Source organism: Salmo salar, chromosome ssa15, assembly GCF_905237065.1.
Source record: "Salmo salar chromosome ssa15, Ssal_v3.1, whole genome shotgun sequence".
NCBI classification, from domain to species: Eukaryota; Metazoa; Chordata; class Actinopteri; order Salmoniformes; family Salmonidae; genus Salmo; species Salmo salar.
The window spans coordinates 55,410,916-55,424,364 of NC_059456.1; the positions used below are offsets into that span (position 1 = coordinate 55,410,916).

General features: G+C 42.3%; 1 protein-coding gene across 4 annotated transcripts in view; it reads left to right on the top strand.

The window, feature by feature from the left end:
* The first annotated feature begins 33 nt into the window (after positions 1-33).
* Positions 34-13,449, top strand: part of mmut (methylmalonyl CoA mutase) — a 46,451-nt gene continuing 33,035 nt past the window's right edge. For 2 of the 4 annotated variants that reach the window (XM_014145213.2, XM_045695882.1), the window contains exons 1-8: positions 34-257; positions 6,624-7,048; positions 7,348-7,715; positions 7,957-8,114; positions 9,680-9,851; positions 10,125-10,373; positions 10,527-10,638; positions 11,353-11,468. In XM_014145213.2, the coding sequence (XP_014000688.1) occupies positions 6,631-7,048; positions 7,348-7,715; positions 7,957-8,114; positions 9,680-9,851; positions 10,125-10,373; positions 10,527-10,638; positions 11,353-11,468 (1,593 nt within the window). In that variant the 5' untranslated portion in view covers positions 34-257; positions 6,624-6,630. Of the gene's footprint in view, positions 258-533; positions 600-3,895; positions 4,197-6,623; positions 7,049-7,347; positions 7,716-7,956; positions 8,115-9,679; positions 9,852-10,124; positions 10,374-10,526; positions 10,639-11,352; positions 11,469-13,449 lie in introns of those variants that run through there. The other 2 variants (XM_014145214.2, XM_014145215.2) reach the window with 2 other exon arrangements.

Genomic DNA, 13,449 nt, shown 5'->3' on the forward strand with positions numbered 1-13,449 from the left:
AAGGAACAGAGTCATCTTCTGGCGACATAGCGATAGTACATACTTTACACTTTCGACGAATACTTATATAGAGCGGGAGTGATACATCTCATCACTAAACAAATATCTTTGCTTCCTTTTTACGTCCTGTGTCATAGGGCGGAGTTTAACAAGCGGTGCTAGGTTGTGATTGGTCGATTACTAATGTTATGAAATATTATTGGCTGGACAAACATACGCATTTTACAGCAACGCAACTGAGAACGTAACAAAACAAGGTCAGAATGTATACTTAAAAAATTATTTGTCATTTCTGAACTCTGAGAAACTACCCTTCTGTATAATGTTAGCGACAGACTGTCTTGCAGCCCATTTTACGTTTTGGTTTAAAATAAACTATGCGTCAAAGTTTGTTTGCATATATGCCAGGGCATTACTAGCTAGCTAGGTAGCTATAGCTAGCTTGCTAACGGGTGCGTAAGAACATGCAGCGAACCTTACTGTCGTCCTACTAGCCGCTGCAATGACTTGCGTGTTTTGTTTGTGCGATACAGACGTGACCGTAGCAGTTGGCTCCTCAAGAAACGTTTATCGTATGGTACCACTGCGTATCGTACATCGTGAGTATGGCGTTAGCTTAATGCAGGCCAACATCTAAGCAGGGGAATTCCACACATTTATTGCCGCGTGCAAGACAACTCGGAATTGGAAAACATTGTTAGAATCGACCAATAGGAAACTCAAAATGTCCGAATTGTCTTGAAAACACCAATAACAATCTGTCAGTCGGTAACCATTAGCTGTAGGGCCATTCATTTCATTGCAACCCCGTTGGAACGCCAGGTTAACCAATGCAGTGCATTGTCATCAACTATGTAATCACCTGACAGATTGCCATGACATATGTGGTTAGCTGATAAGTAAAATACCTATGCAGGCGTTAGCAACGCCAATAATGTATAGAAAGTAGAGGAATGTGGCCAACATGTTAGCAGCAACATCCGGGGAATTGTATACGGTTCTTTTCAAGCTTTGATTGACATGGTCAAGGCCAAATAATATTTGAGAAAAGCTGAAAAAGAAACCCCCTCTGACGCGAACTTTATTTTGTTCCGGGTTGCGACGTATCGTACAGCATTAACGGTGCATCATACAGCGTTTACCGATGCATTTATTATTTGACAAGACATTATCAATAAATAGTGTACATGTTATCAAATTGTGAATTTATTGACCACAAAGACAATCAATCACTTTGAGCAGTAATGATTCTCGAAAGCAGTGACAGCCTCTGTTCCTTGTGTAAGGGGTTCTCCAACTTTTTGGGGCCTGGGACCCCTTTTGTGACAACAAATTAATCCAGGACCCCCATAATCAGAACACAACTCGAGTGCGCTAAAAATGGCATACAAAGAGTTTTACTATGACTTCGGCAGTGCATGGCCGGGCGAACCAAGTCTCTGGTATAGGCCTTCCTGGTAAGGCACATTTTAAAGGCAAAGGAGAGAGCCGTTTTTAAGTTAATTTCCTGTAGTGTTGTCACGATACCAGCTATAGCACATAATATTTTACATACAACAGGTTTTTTTTATAGGACATAAGAGTTTATTCTGCTTTGTGTTTTCCTTTTTGCCATGAAAATCAGGTATTGTTGTATCGCAATACTGGTGACAACCCTATTTTCCTGTAATTCTACATATTTTGTTATGTGGGCAGAGAGATTTTTTTGTTGTTGCCGCTTTAAAGCTAATATCCTGCAATTCTAAACATTTTTCCAGGAGGAGTTTTAAAGCTTAAAGGAAAATTCTCCAGCACCACCCCAACATCAACATATGTGTCACGTTTCTATGTTTTTGTAGTCAAAAATATGTTTCCAATGACATCACCAACCAATTAGTAGACAATATCTACTCACAAAATCCCACGATGCACATTGGCGAAGTCAAAACATTTTGGCGGAATACAAGAAGTATTGAGTTGAAAAATGTATAATTGGTGGAGTATTGCGGATACAAATATCCCTGTGAGCCTCCCAGGCCCAAATTGTAGATTAATAATATCAAATTGTATGGTATTACACACAACTTATTCCACAGAGCCCTTGGCCAAAATGTGTTTAATCTGTTGTTGTTAGTAATATAAATAAGAATAATATTTTTTATTTTTGGATCTGGTTGCAGACCCCACTTTGAGAACCACTGAGTAGTAGCGAACTCTGGTGGCACCATTATATACAAACGTGGCACTGTTTGTTAATTTCAGACACTAAATCAAAAAAAGGTCTGTTATGAAACATTTTATAAACTCTATGGTGTTTTAATGTAATTGATAAATCGGGTAGAAAATGAGTTTTGCCACTGGACAGTTCTCCCCACCTGCTCTAAGCCAAAGCCCCCCCAAGCACTTTTTAGAATCAGCCCCATTACTCCTGCAGGTGGCAGAGATGGATTGTGTAATGTCTTTGGCTTGATTTTGTTAGAAAGGGAAGAAATTCATCTTTCTGTTGGGGTGTGTGTGTGTGTGTGTGTGTGTGTGTGTGTGTGTGTGTGTGTGTGAGAGTGACCTGGAAAGTATATTTTTGTTGGGCGTAGGCCAAATAAGGTCAAGTGTACAGAACACTGTGTGCGATACGCAGTGAGTTAATGTAGCAATGTGGTTTTTCACTTAAAATGTACGCCAAACCAAAACCATTGAGTTCAAAGTTTAACAAACCATACACAAGGACTACTTTAAAAAATCAATTTACACTGACACTTTTATTTTTACAAAAACACATTTTCTGGAAGAACTGTGCAGATGCAGTGTTTGGTAACATAATTTCTGTATAATCTCCCTCTGTTTTTTTATGTGACCACTTTTTCCAAAAACTCTTAAATATCTGCTCCGAATTAAGATTCAAAGATGTCTGCAGAAAGAATGGGTGTCAGCTATGATGTGACACTGAACTGTACGACACAGAAATGCATAATGGTTGATATGAATGTCACTCTTTTTATGATGATGTATCCTAAATAGGTACACAAAGGTAGAAATATGCAACGTTATTCTACACACTCGCTGTTATTGTAATGAGCTCCGCCACCAAACAAGACCAAAGTTTGTTGGTCTGGACTAAACCAAATTCTACTGTAATGTACTGTACTCTACTTTTCTTTACTGTACTGTACTCTGCTGTACTGTGCTATACAAACTTTTGAAACAAACATCTAGGATTGGTTGAGATTTGGAGGGAGAGGGAGAACAGTAGCAGGTGAGAGAACGCTAGCAGGTGACCCAACTATGATTTCCTTTGTAGCCAATTCAATTGCAGTAATTCTGTTTTTGGTTATTCTGTTATCAATTTGGTAAATCATAAACCAACATTTATATCGGTAAAAACACAAACTAATTGGTAGGTCTACGTTTACTTGTTACTTGTGTGAACTTTCATTATCCTCCCTCCTCATGAGGGAGAGAAAGTAGAAAATATCTTGGATATGTGGGTTTTTGGTAATGGAATGATTCTTAAATTTACAGAAGGCAAACCATTTCTCCAAAATGAAATATGTGTTGATATTAGTTGGCAGGGGTCTTTACTTAAACATTATTTAGATGTATTTCTAATACCTTTTTAAGACTTTTTCTGGTAGATGTTTTGTAAGACCCCTTTTACATCTGTTATTTATGCCTAATTCTTAAGATGGAAAATTATTGAAAATGTATCTGCCTTCATTTCTCAAAAATATAAACTATGAACTTCACTGTTACTCTGCAATTACCATTATCATAGTCCAATGGTCATGTAATGTTGGCTCACACCAGAGTATAGTAGCAGAGCGTGCCAGACTGGGCAGGGATGCGTTGTTTTTTATTTTCTTTCTGTAGGTAGGCCTAAAATATTTTAGGTAAAATAACCCTATCAAAGCAGAAAGCTCATTGAAAGAGGTCATATTCCAAGCCTATTGGGCCAAAATCAATTATGGCCTATTGTATAGAGATAATAGAACGAAAATGATCGAACTAGAGATCAATTCTTTGGGGTTATAAATACTTTGCTACAATGACACACTTAGCTAGATACCCACCTCGTTCCTTTCTGTTAGCATGTGCGCGTAGTAAGTAGGCCTACAGCGTCATGCTTTCAGATACCTGTCTTTTCAGATTCCACAATGATTCTTTAATTGTGGACACTGCAGTACATCACCACACTCCCTCTCTTGCTCTTGGTCCTCATCTTGGTAAGTTACCTTGACTTTTTACCTGTGTGTTTTATCAGTTTCTTTACGAAAATATTTAGCATACTAGATGACAGTAGCTAAAGCAAGGGGCTATAGAGCGCACAAGTAGACTACAAATGCATGCTGGGCCAGTTGTGCCCTGAGCTTGTGAAGTGAGCACTACTGGAGAAAAATGTACATACATATTCAGACCCTTTGCTATGAGACTCGAAATTAAACTCAGGTGCATCCTGTTTCCATTGATCATCCTTGAGATGTTTCTACAACTTGTTTGGAGTCCACCTGTGGTAAATTCAATTGATTGGACATGATTTGGAAAGGCACACACCTGTCTATATAAGGTCCCACCGTTGACACTGTATGTCAGAGCAAAAATCAAGCCATGAGGTCGGAGGAATTATTTGTAGATCTCTGAGACAGGATGTGTCGAGGCACAGATCTGGGGAAGGATACCAAAATATTTCTGCAGCTTTGAAGGTCACCAAGAACACAGTGGCCTCCATCATTCTTAAATGGAAGAAGTTTTGAACCACCGAGACTCTTTTTAGAGTTGGCCGCCTGGCCAAACTGAGCAGTCGGGGGAGAAGGGCCTTGGTCAGGGAGGTGACCAAGAACCCGGTCACTGACAGAACTCTAGAGTTCCTCTGTGGAGATGGGAGAAATTTTCAGAAGGACAACCATCTCTGCAGCACTCCACCAATCAGGTTTTATGGTAGAGTGGCCAGACGGAAGCCACTCCTCAGTAAAAGGCACATGACAGCCTGCTTGGAGTTTTCCAAAATGCATTTAAAGGACTATCGAACCATTAGAAACAGGATTCTCTGGTCTGAATGCCAAGCGTCACATCTGGAGGAAACCTGGCACCATCACTACGATGAAGCATGGTGGTGGGAACATCATGGTGTGGGGATGTTTTTCAGCGGCAGGTACTGGGAGACTAGTCAGGATTGAGGCAAAAATGAACAGAGCAAAGTACAGAGAGATCCTTGATGAAAACCTGCTCCAGAGCGCTCAGGACCTCAGACTGGGGCGAAGGTTTACCTTCCAACAGGACAACGACCCTAAGCACACAGCCAAGACGATGCAGGAGTTCAAGTCTCTGAATGTCATTGAGTGGCCCAGCCAGAGTCCGGACTTGAACCCGAACGAACATCTCTGGAGTGACTTGAAAATAGCTGTGCAGCGATGCTACCCATCCAACCTGACAGAGCTTGAGAGGATCTGCAGAGAAGAATGGGAGAAACTCCCCAAATGTAAGTGTGCCAAGCTTGTAGCATCATACCCAAGAAGACTTGATGCTGTAATCGCTGTCGAAGGTGCTTCAACAAAGTACTGAATAAAGGGTCTGAATACTTATGTAAATGAGATTTCAGTTTTTTATTTGTAATAAATTAGCTTTGTCATTATTGAGTATTGTGTGTAGATTGATGAGGAAAAACAATCTATTTAATCAATTTTAGATTAAGGCTGTAACGCAACAAAATGTGGAAAAAGTCAAGGGGTCTGAATACTTTCCAAATGCACTGTAGATGCCCCAGTCTACATTAGGGCCCATTACTGGCCAGCCAGTCTGGCTCCATAGTTACTCATCCAAGAACCCTCACTATGACTACACTATCTTCTTAGGACTGTTCACATACAACGCATCACAAGCCACTGTGTGTGTGTGTCAAGCTCTGTTAACTCCCTCATGGCCTTGTCCTTAGGGGACTCAGTCATACATCATTGTCACTATGCAGAACCATATTTTATTCATTCTGCATGTCTTCAATATCTATTTTCTCTCGTCTCATTCCCTCTATAAATAACACACACACCACCCTCCATCCATCCTCTCTCTATTGGGGCGTATGCTGAAATTTTTCTGAAATAATTTTACAGATTTGGTAACAGAATTTCACATTTTAATCACTTAATAATTCATAAACAAATGTATATCATTAAAAACTTACCGTAACTAGTTGATAGGCCTACCTTTACTTGTTACTTATGTGAACTCATGAGGGAGAGAAATTAGAAAACATTTAAAATATTATTTTTTTTGGTAACAGAACTTACAGAAGGCAGCAAAAATGATCCTAAACTAAATATTTCTACATTATTTTGATGTATTTCTAATACCTTTTAAGACTTTTTCTGGTAGATGTTTTTTATGGTCCATTTTCTATCTGTTTGACAAGAAATCAAAGCCTTCGCTTATTGCTCATTTTGTTAATGGAAAATGATTTAAAAATGTAAATTTGACTTATTTTCAGAAAAATATAGAGTTAGCTTTCATTTGACACCCAATGTTGGTGCTCATGGGTCCTTTTTACATGGAAATTACCAATACTCAACAAATGAAACCAGAGTGATTTCCTGATGTCTCATTCTTGTCCCTCTGTTTTTCATTCCTCTCCTCCTGTGTCTCATGTGATACTGATCCAGGCCCATCATGCTGACCGCACAGAGGACATGTGCAGCTCTGGCTGCACGCCAACTTCTAGGAGCTCCCTGCTCCTCACACGGCTTCATCAACACACGCTCACAGACACACTCCCGACAGTTTCGTACCGCAACGTCCTGTCAGGATGAAGTGGATCTGCACCCGGAGTGGGCCAGCCTGGCCAAAAAACAACTGAAAGGGAAGAACCCAGAAGACCTGATCTGGCGCACGCCGGAGGGCCTCAACATCAAACCCGTCTACACTAAAGCAGACTCTGCAACGAAGCCAGACGAACTGCCGGGGGTCTTCCCTTACACTAGGGGGCCTTACCCCACCATGTACACGTTCAGGCCCTGGACCATCAGGCAGTATGCTGGCTTCAGCACCGTGGAGGAGAGCAACAAGTTCTACCGGGACAACATTAAAGGTACTGCACAATACTCACTGCTGGTGTGACCAACTGGGGTTTTATGATAGAATATTGAAGTGAACCCAGGTTGTTGGAGGCTGAGTGGCACTTGTAAATCTTGTGATTGTGGTCTGTCTGGAAATGGACTCTGTCAGGTTTAATCAGGCAAGGGTTCTTTCTCTACTTTATAGGTTAATAAAACAACATTTAAATACGTGTTTTTATGTGCTTATTTTTGGTTACCTCTCCCATTGTAATAAGTGTAACTTCTCTCTCTCTCTCTCTCTCACTTCCCCTCTCGCTCTCTCTTTCTACAGCGGGTCAACAGGGTCTCTCGGTGGCCTTCGACCTCCCGACTCACCGCGGGTATGACTCCGACAACCCCCGTGTCCATGGTGATGTCGGAATGGCTGGGGTCGCCATAGATACTGTGGAGGACACCAAGATGCTGTTCGACGGCATCCCGCTGGAGAAGATGTCGGTTTCTATGACGATGAATGGAGCAGTGATCCCGGTGCTGGCCATGTTCATCGTGACGGGGGAGGAGCAGGGGGTACCCAAGGAGAAGCTGACAGGAACTATCCAGAATGACATCCTGAAGGAGTTCATGGTGCGCAACACCTATATCTTCCCCCCGGAACCTTCCATGCACGCCATCGCTGATATCTTTGCCTACACGTCCAAGGTAAGGACCTTAAAGCTACAACAGGGTAAAGCGTCCTCTGTACCTCGCTGCCTTGCAAATACAGTAAAAGTCCTCTTTTTTTTTATTTCCACGGAAGTAACATCTAACTTAAGATACAGGCACGTACCTCAAACACAGGAGGTCCGTGACTGAACTCACACTGTTTCCCCATCATGATTGATTGATTATTGTTATGATTGATTGATTGATTGGTTGAATGACTGGTTGTTTCCTCCGGTAGCACATGCCCAAGTTCAACTCCATCTCCATCAGTGGTTACCATCTCCAGGAGGCCGGGGCGGACGCCATCTTGGAGGTGGCCTACACCATCGCCAACGGCCTGGAGTACTGCCGCACTGGGCTGAAAGCTGGCCTCACTATAGATGAGTTCGCCCCCAGGTGTGCGCACACACAGAGTGAGATCATACCATGTGTGTTGTCCCAGGGACCTCATTCCTGTGTGATGCAGTGCCTCAGAGTTAGTGGCCATGGGTTGTTTCTGGAGAGGTTCTCTTTGTGACTTCCCTGTGCCATTCCCAGTGTCTCAGAGCAGTGAATGTCCTGTCAGATAGACAGAGGTCTCCTCTCCACTATTCAGTTATTCACAGACTGTCCTCTCTGGCTTACTGGTTCATGTCATGTTTTTGATGCAGAGCCATGTGATTTGCAGCGAGGTCAGAGGACACACACTCTAAATGACTCCCTAGGGTGAAGGACAGACTGCTGATTGATGTGTGGTTGTTCAAAGGAAGTATTTTAAAGTTGCTGTGAATTGACTGTCCTTTCATTTAGCCACGAGTTTTAGCCAGCCTGCGTTTAGTCCATTGTTCATTTAGTCACTCATTTTGACATCTACAATAATGCAGATCCTTTTTGTCAAAATTTCTCAAGTCACCTTACTGTCAGTCACGTAGATAATCACAGAGGTAGGTGACTGTAGTTAGTCCATGCATGTACACACAGACACACCCTGCAGTGTTATTGATTGACGGGTTCCCCCTGAGCGGTAATGATGTATGGCATGTGCATAGCATTAGGGTCTTGTTAGGACTGTCAAAATCGATAGAGCGATATTGCTTGCATTCAATGAATTGCTGTAAGCTATAATTGTCCTCAGCTGAGATCTCTGCCGTTACAACACTCTGCTCTACACTTTAACTGTCTATTCATTCCTTTTGGGAGTTTTAACCGTACTTATTGATTTATTACATCTTTGTGTTTTGTCTGTAAACACCCTATGTGGGCAACTTGTCCTCCTAGTAATTTCTCTGGAGCATCAATATGAACGTGTGGATAATAACAGACAGGTAACTGACAAAATAAAGGAAACACTTGAGTACATTAGGGATACAAAGTATATTGGAAGCAGGTGCTTCCACACAGGTGTGGTTCCTGTATTAGTTAAGTAATTAACATCCCATCATGCTTAGGGTCATGTATAAAAATGCTCAGTTGCCCATTATTTTGGCTACCATGGCTAGAAGAAGAGATCTCAATGACTTTGAAAGAGGGGTCTCAAAGGAGCATATGGTTTAAAGGGTGGGTGTGTGTGTGTGTGTGTGTCTCAGTAGCCAGATCTCAACCCAAGTGAACCCTTGTGGGAGATTCTGAAGCCGTGCCTGAGACAGTGTTTTCCATCAACAAAACACCAAATGATGGAATTTCTCGTGGAAGAATGGTGTCGCATCCCTCCAATAGAGTTCCAGACACTTGTAGAATCTATGCCAAGGCGCATTGAAGCTGTTCTGATGACCCAATGTCCTAATAGGAGACGATGTTGGTGTTTCCTATATTTTGCTAGTTACCTGTATCTCATGTCTATAGAATGGTATACTTTGAAATCTCATAGGGAATGTGCTTTCCAACAAAGGACATGCATACTTGGATACAGAGTGTTAAGTAAAACCAAATAAAATGTTCTTCAAACATTTGATACTCGGGTGCTATACCCCTCTCTCCTCTAGGTTGTCGTTCTTCTGGGGTATCGGTATGAACTTCTACATGGAGATTGCCAAGCTGAGGGCAGGCAGGAGGCTGTGGGCCACGCTCATTAAGGAGAAGTTCCAACCCAAGCTGGCCAAGTCTCTGCTCCTCAGGACCCACTGTCAGACCTCAGGCTGGTCCCTCACTGAACAGGTGGGCGGACAAAACGCATAATAACTTTATTTGATCGAGGCCAAATCATGTAAATGGGGTGAACCTAGTCTCTTTACACCTGATCTAGTCTTATCTCCCTAGTCTTATCTCCTCTAATAAGCGCTGAACTCAGCTGTTATCTGATACTTGCATCATCTGTCCTTAAAGAGGTCACTTCCTGTCCTACACAGTCACTTTACACCAACTGGTCTAGTCTAATTCAATCTATTATGACCTTCATATGTTCTGTATTGTGTATTCTGTTTTCTCCAGGACCCGTATAACAACGTGGTGCGTACTGTGATCGAGGCGATGGCTGCGGTGTTCGGGGGGACCCAGTCTCTACACACCAACTCTTTTGACGAGGCTTTGGGTCTACCAACGGTGAAGAGCGCCCGCATCGCACGCAACACACAGATAATCATCCAAGAGGAGTCTGGGATACCCAAGGTCGCCGACCCCTGGGGCGGGTCACACATGATGGAGGCGCTGACCGACGATGTCTACAACACTGCCCTAAAGGTGAGAGGTTAGAGGTCAGGGGTTAGAGGTCAGGGACAGGTTATGGGTCGGGGTCACACACACTTTACAGTATATTTAATGCCTGTTTGTATTGATTGTGTTCATGTTTAAATGCATTAGATGTTTATCAATTTATTTTATCCCCTCCTGTAGTTTATCAATGAGATCGAAGAGATGGGAGGCATGGCCAGAGCTGTGGCTGAAGGCATTCCTAAACTACGCATCGAGGAGTGTGCTGCTCGCAGACAGGCTCGCATAGACTCAGGTACTGCAGCAGAACACACACGTGCAGTGCAGGCACACATGCACCCCTGTCCTTCTGCCATCTTCCCAACTCCCTGTCCCCCCTTCTGTTCTCTTTTCCCTCCCTCCCACCCTCCTCTTTTTATTCCCTCCTCTTTCTTACATCCTTCTCCCCTCCATCATCTCACCTCCCCTCCTAAAATGCCTCATATGTAATTCAGTGGGTATGCTGGAAGCATCAGTCCTCCACTCAGGCAGAATAGTCACACTCCATATTTCATAGCTGCTCTTTAAAAGAGACATGTCCTGGAAGTCTGCCGAAATATAAGTAACATTTACCATCTGAGCGGTCTATTTTCACAGCTCTAGTCAGGATCATACATTCATCATTGGCCTAGCGAACACTGGCGAGGGGAAAATAACAGACAGGCTGTGTGTGTGTGTGTGTGTGTGTGTGTGTGTGTGTGTGTGTGAGCTCTGACCTCTCCATCTAAGCCTTTGATCTGATTGCGGACCCAAGGCTCTCCTTATCAGATGCCTTCACAGGGGTCGGGTCCTGTGAACATAGTGGGGGCTCGCAGGGCCACTGGGGTGTGTCTTGTGAACATGGCAGGGGTCGGCTTGGTTAGCACGCAAGGAGACCCGGCCGGGTGTGGGTGTGTGCGTGCGTATGAGCGAGTATGTGTTTGCCTCTACCCCCTCTCTGACTGTGTGTCCCTCTGGTTGTGTCCCCCAGGTTCGGAGGTGATTGTTGGGGTGAATAAGTACCGTCTCGAGAAAGAGGAGTCAGTTGATGTGCTGGCTATCGACAACACCAACGTACGCAACAAGCAGATCGACAAACTCAAGAAGGTCAGTGTCACACTCACCCCAAGACTCAACGCGCAATTCAAAAAAACGACCCAACCAATCCTCCAGCCCTCTTACGTTCATTTCTCCAGAGGGTCGGTTAGTAACACGTCTCCAAATATTGACCTTTAATTAGTACTCCACCATCTTTGCCTGCTTCTTGGGCCTGGGAGGCAAAACACACACACACACACTGGACCTGGCTGCACAAGTTAGGCCCTTGGGTGGATCAGTCGGTGAGCATTGATAGAGTTATGGCTCCACAGTAGTAGTATGATAGTCTACATAGTCCAGACTTGAGGAAACATCTCATATGACAAAAGCCTGGTATTGTTGGCCTACAATGCCTCACTGCATTACAACTAAGGCCATTTTGTTTTTCTTGACCTCGCTATTTGACACTAATCACCGTCAAAAGGTTCACAACCTCTTGGAAATTAAGGAAAAAGTTATCTTTTTAAACTGACTCTAGATATCGCATCCGTCTGACAACCTCTGACCTATAATACTACAAATAGATTTTGCTCAAACCATATTTTGTCCCATGCGAGATGTATAGATTAGAAGTTCGATTAAAAGGATAGACTTTGGATTGGTTAAAGTTCAACTGAAAGGTTATAAACTTTCAGTTGAACACTAACAAGATTGAACAGATCTTCCTCGAATCATCTGTAGAGAGATGAGGAAAAAGTTAGATGAAGGTTTACATTTAAAAATGAAATAGAGGAAAGCCTCTTTCCCCTCATGTTGCTCTCAGTCATCATCCTTACTAGCACTTTCACCACACCTAATTATTTTATTGTGAATAGAATACATTTTCTCTGTTTCAGAATTTTTTTTGTCTATAAAATATAACATTATCATGAGACTTGAGGTCGGAAGAAAATTAAGAGTGTTGGATTTCAGAAAGATGGTGTGCAACATTAACCTTACCCAACAACAAGACTAATTGTCCAACAGTACTCACAGTGCCCATGCCAATTATAGTAATAGCCTATTGACAGCCCTATGATCCAAGACAATTTAAAAACAGCCTGGACCTAGATTTAATAGTAGACTCTTATCTATCAGCTTCAGTATGAAAGCTGGAGTTCATGTTCAAAGCTTTATCGTCATTTTTAAGTTAAAATGGAAATGTGTCTTTTGCTTGTGCAAAATGTTTTGACTCAATAACTAGGTTTCCATTCAACCTTTTTAGGCGAGTAAAGTACATGTCTGATTAAAAATGTAATGACAGGCCTGATGGAAACAGAAAATTTGTCGGTAAACTTTCCAAATGTCGACAAAACAAAATACGCTACACAAGGTAGGATCTTTTTGTGTCGGTAAAATTAATGATATGTAAATGTAATTTTTTTAATTTAAACGTAACCTTTATTTAACTAGGCAAGTCAGTTAAGAACAAATTCTTATTTACAATTGTCAGCTCAGGGATTCGATCCAGCAACCTTTCGGTTACTGGCCCAAAGCTCTAACCACTAGGCTACCTGCTGCCTCAAATGTTGGAAATGTCGGTGGAAACACTTTTTTGCGTAAATATTGATATAATAATCATCATATCGAAGTAAACTTGGGAGTCACGTCGATAACATGTTGTGTGGTCCTCCCACTACAACTCATCAGGAAAGCATGTCGGTGAGCTCAATTGATGCACCTTTCCAATAAATATTGAGGGTTTTATTCTTGTGACGTGATCATCGATGCTTGGCTGCCATTTTGACAAATAAAAATAATCTTGTTTATTTGTCCGTAATAATCTCATTGGTCTTCCCTGTGGCTCAGTTGGTAGAGCATGGTGTTTGCAACGCCAGCATGGTGTGTGCAACGCCAGGGTTGTGGGTTCGATTCCCACAGGGGGCCAGTACAAAAAAAAAATGTATGAAATGTATGAAATGTATGCATTCACTACTGTAAGTCGCTCTGGATAAGAGCGTCTGTTAAATGACTAAAATGTAAATAAGAATTTGTTCTTAACTGACTTGCA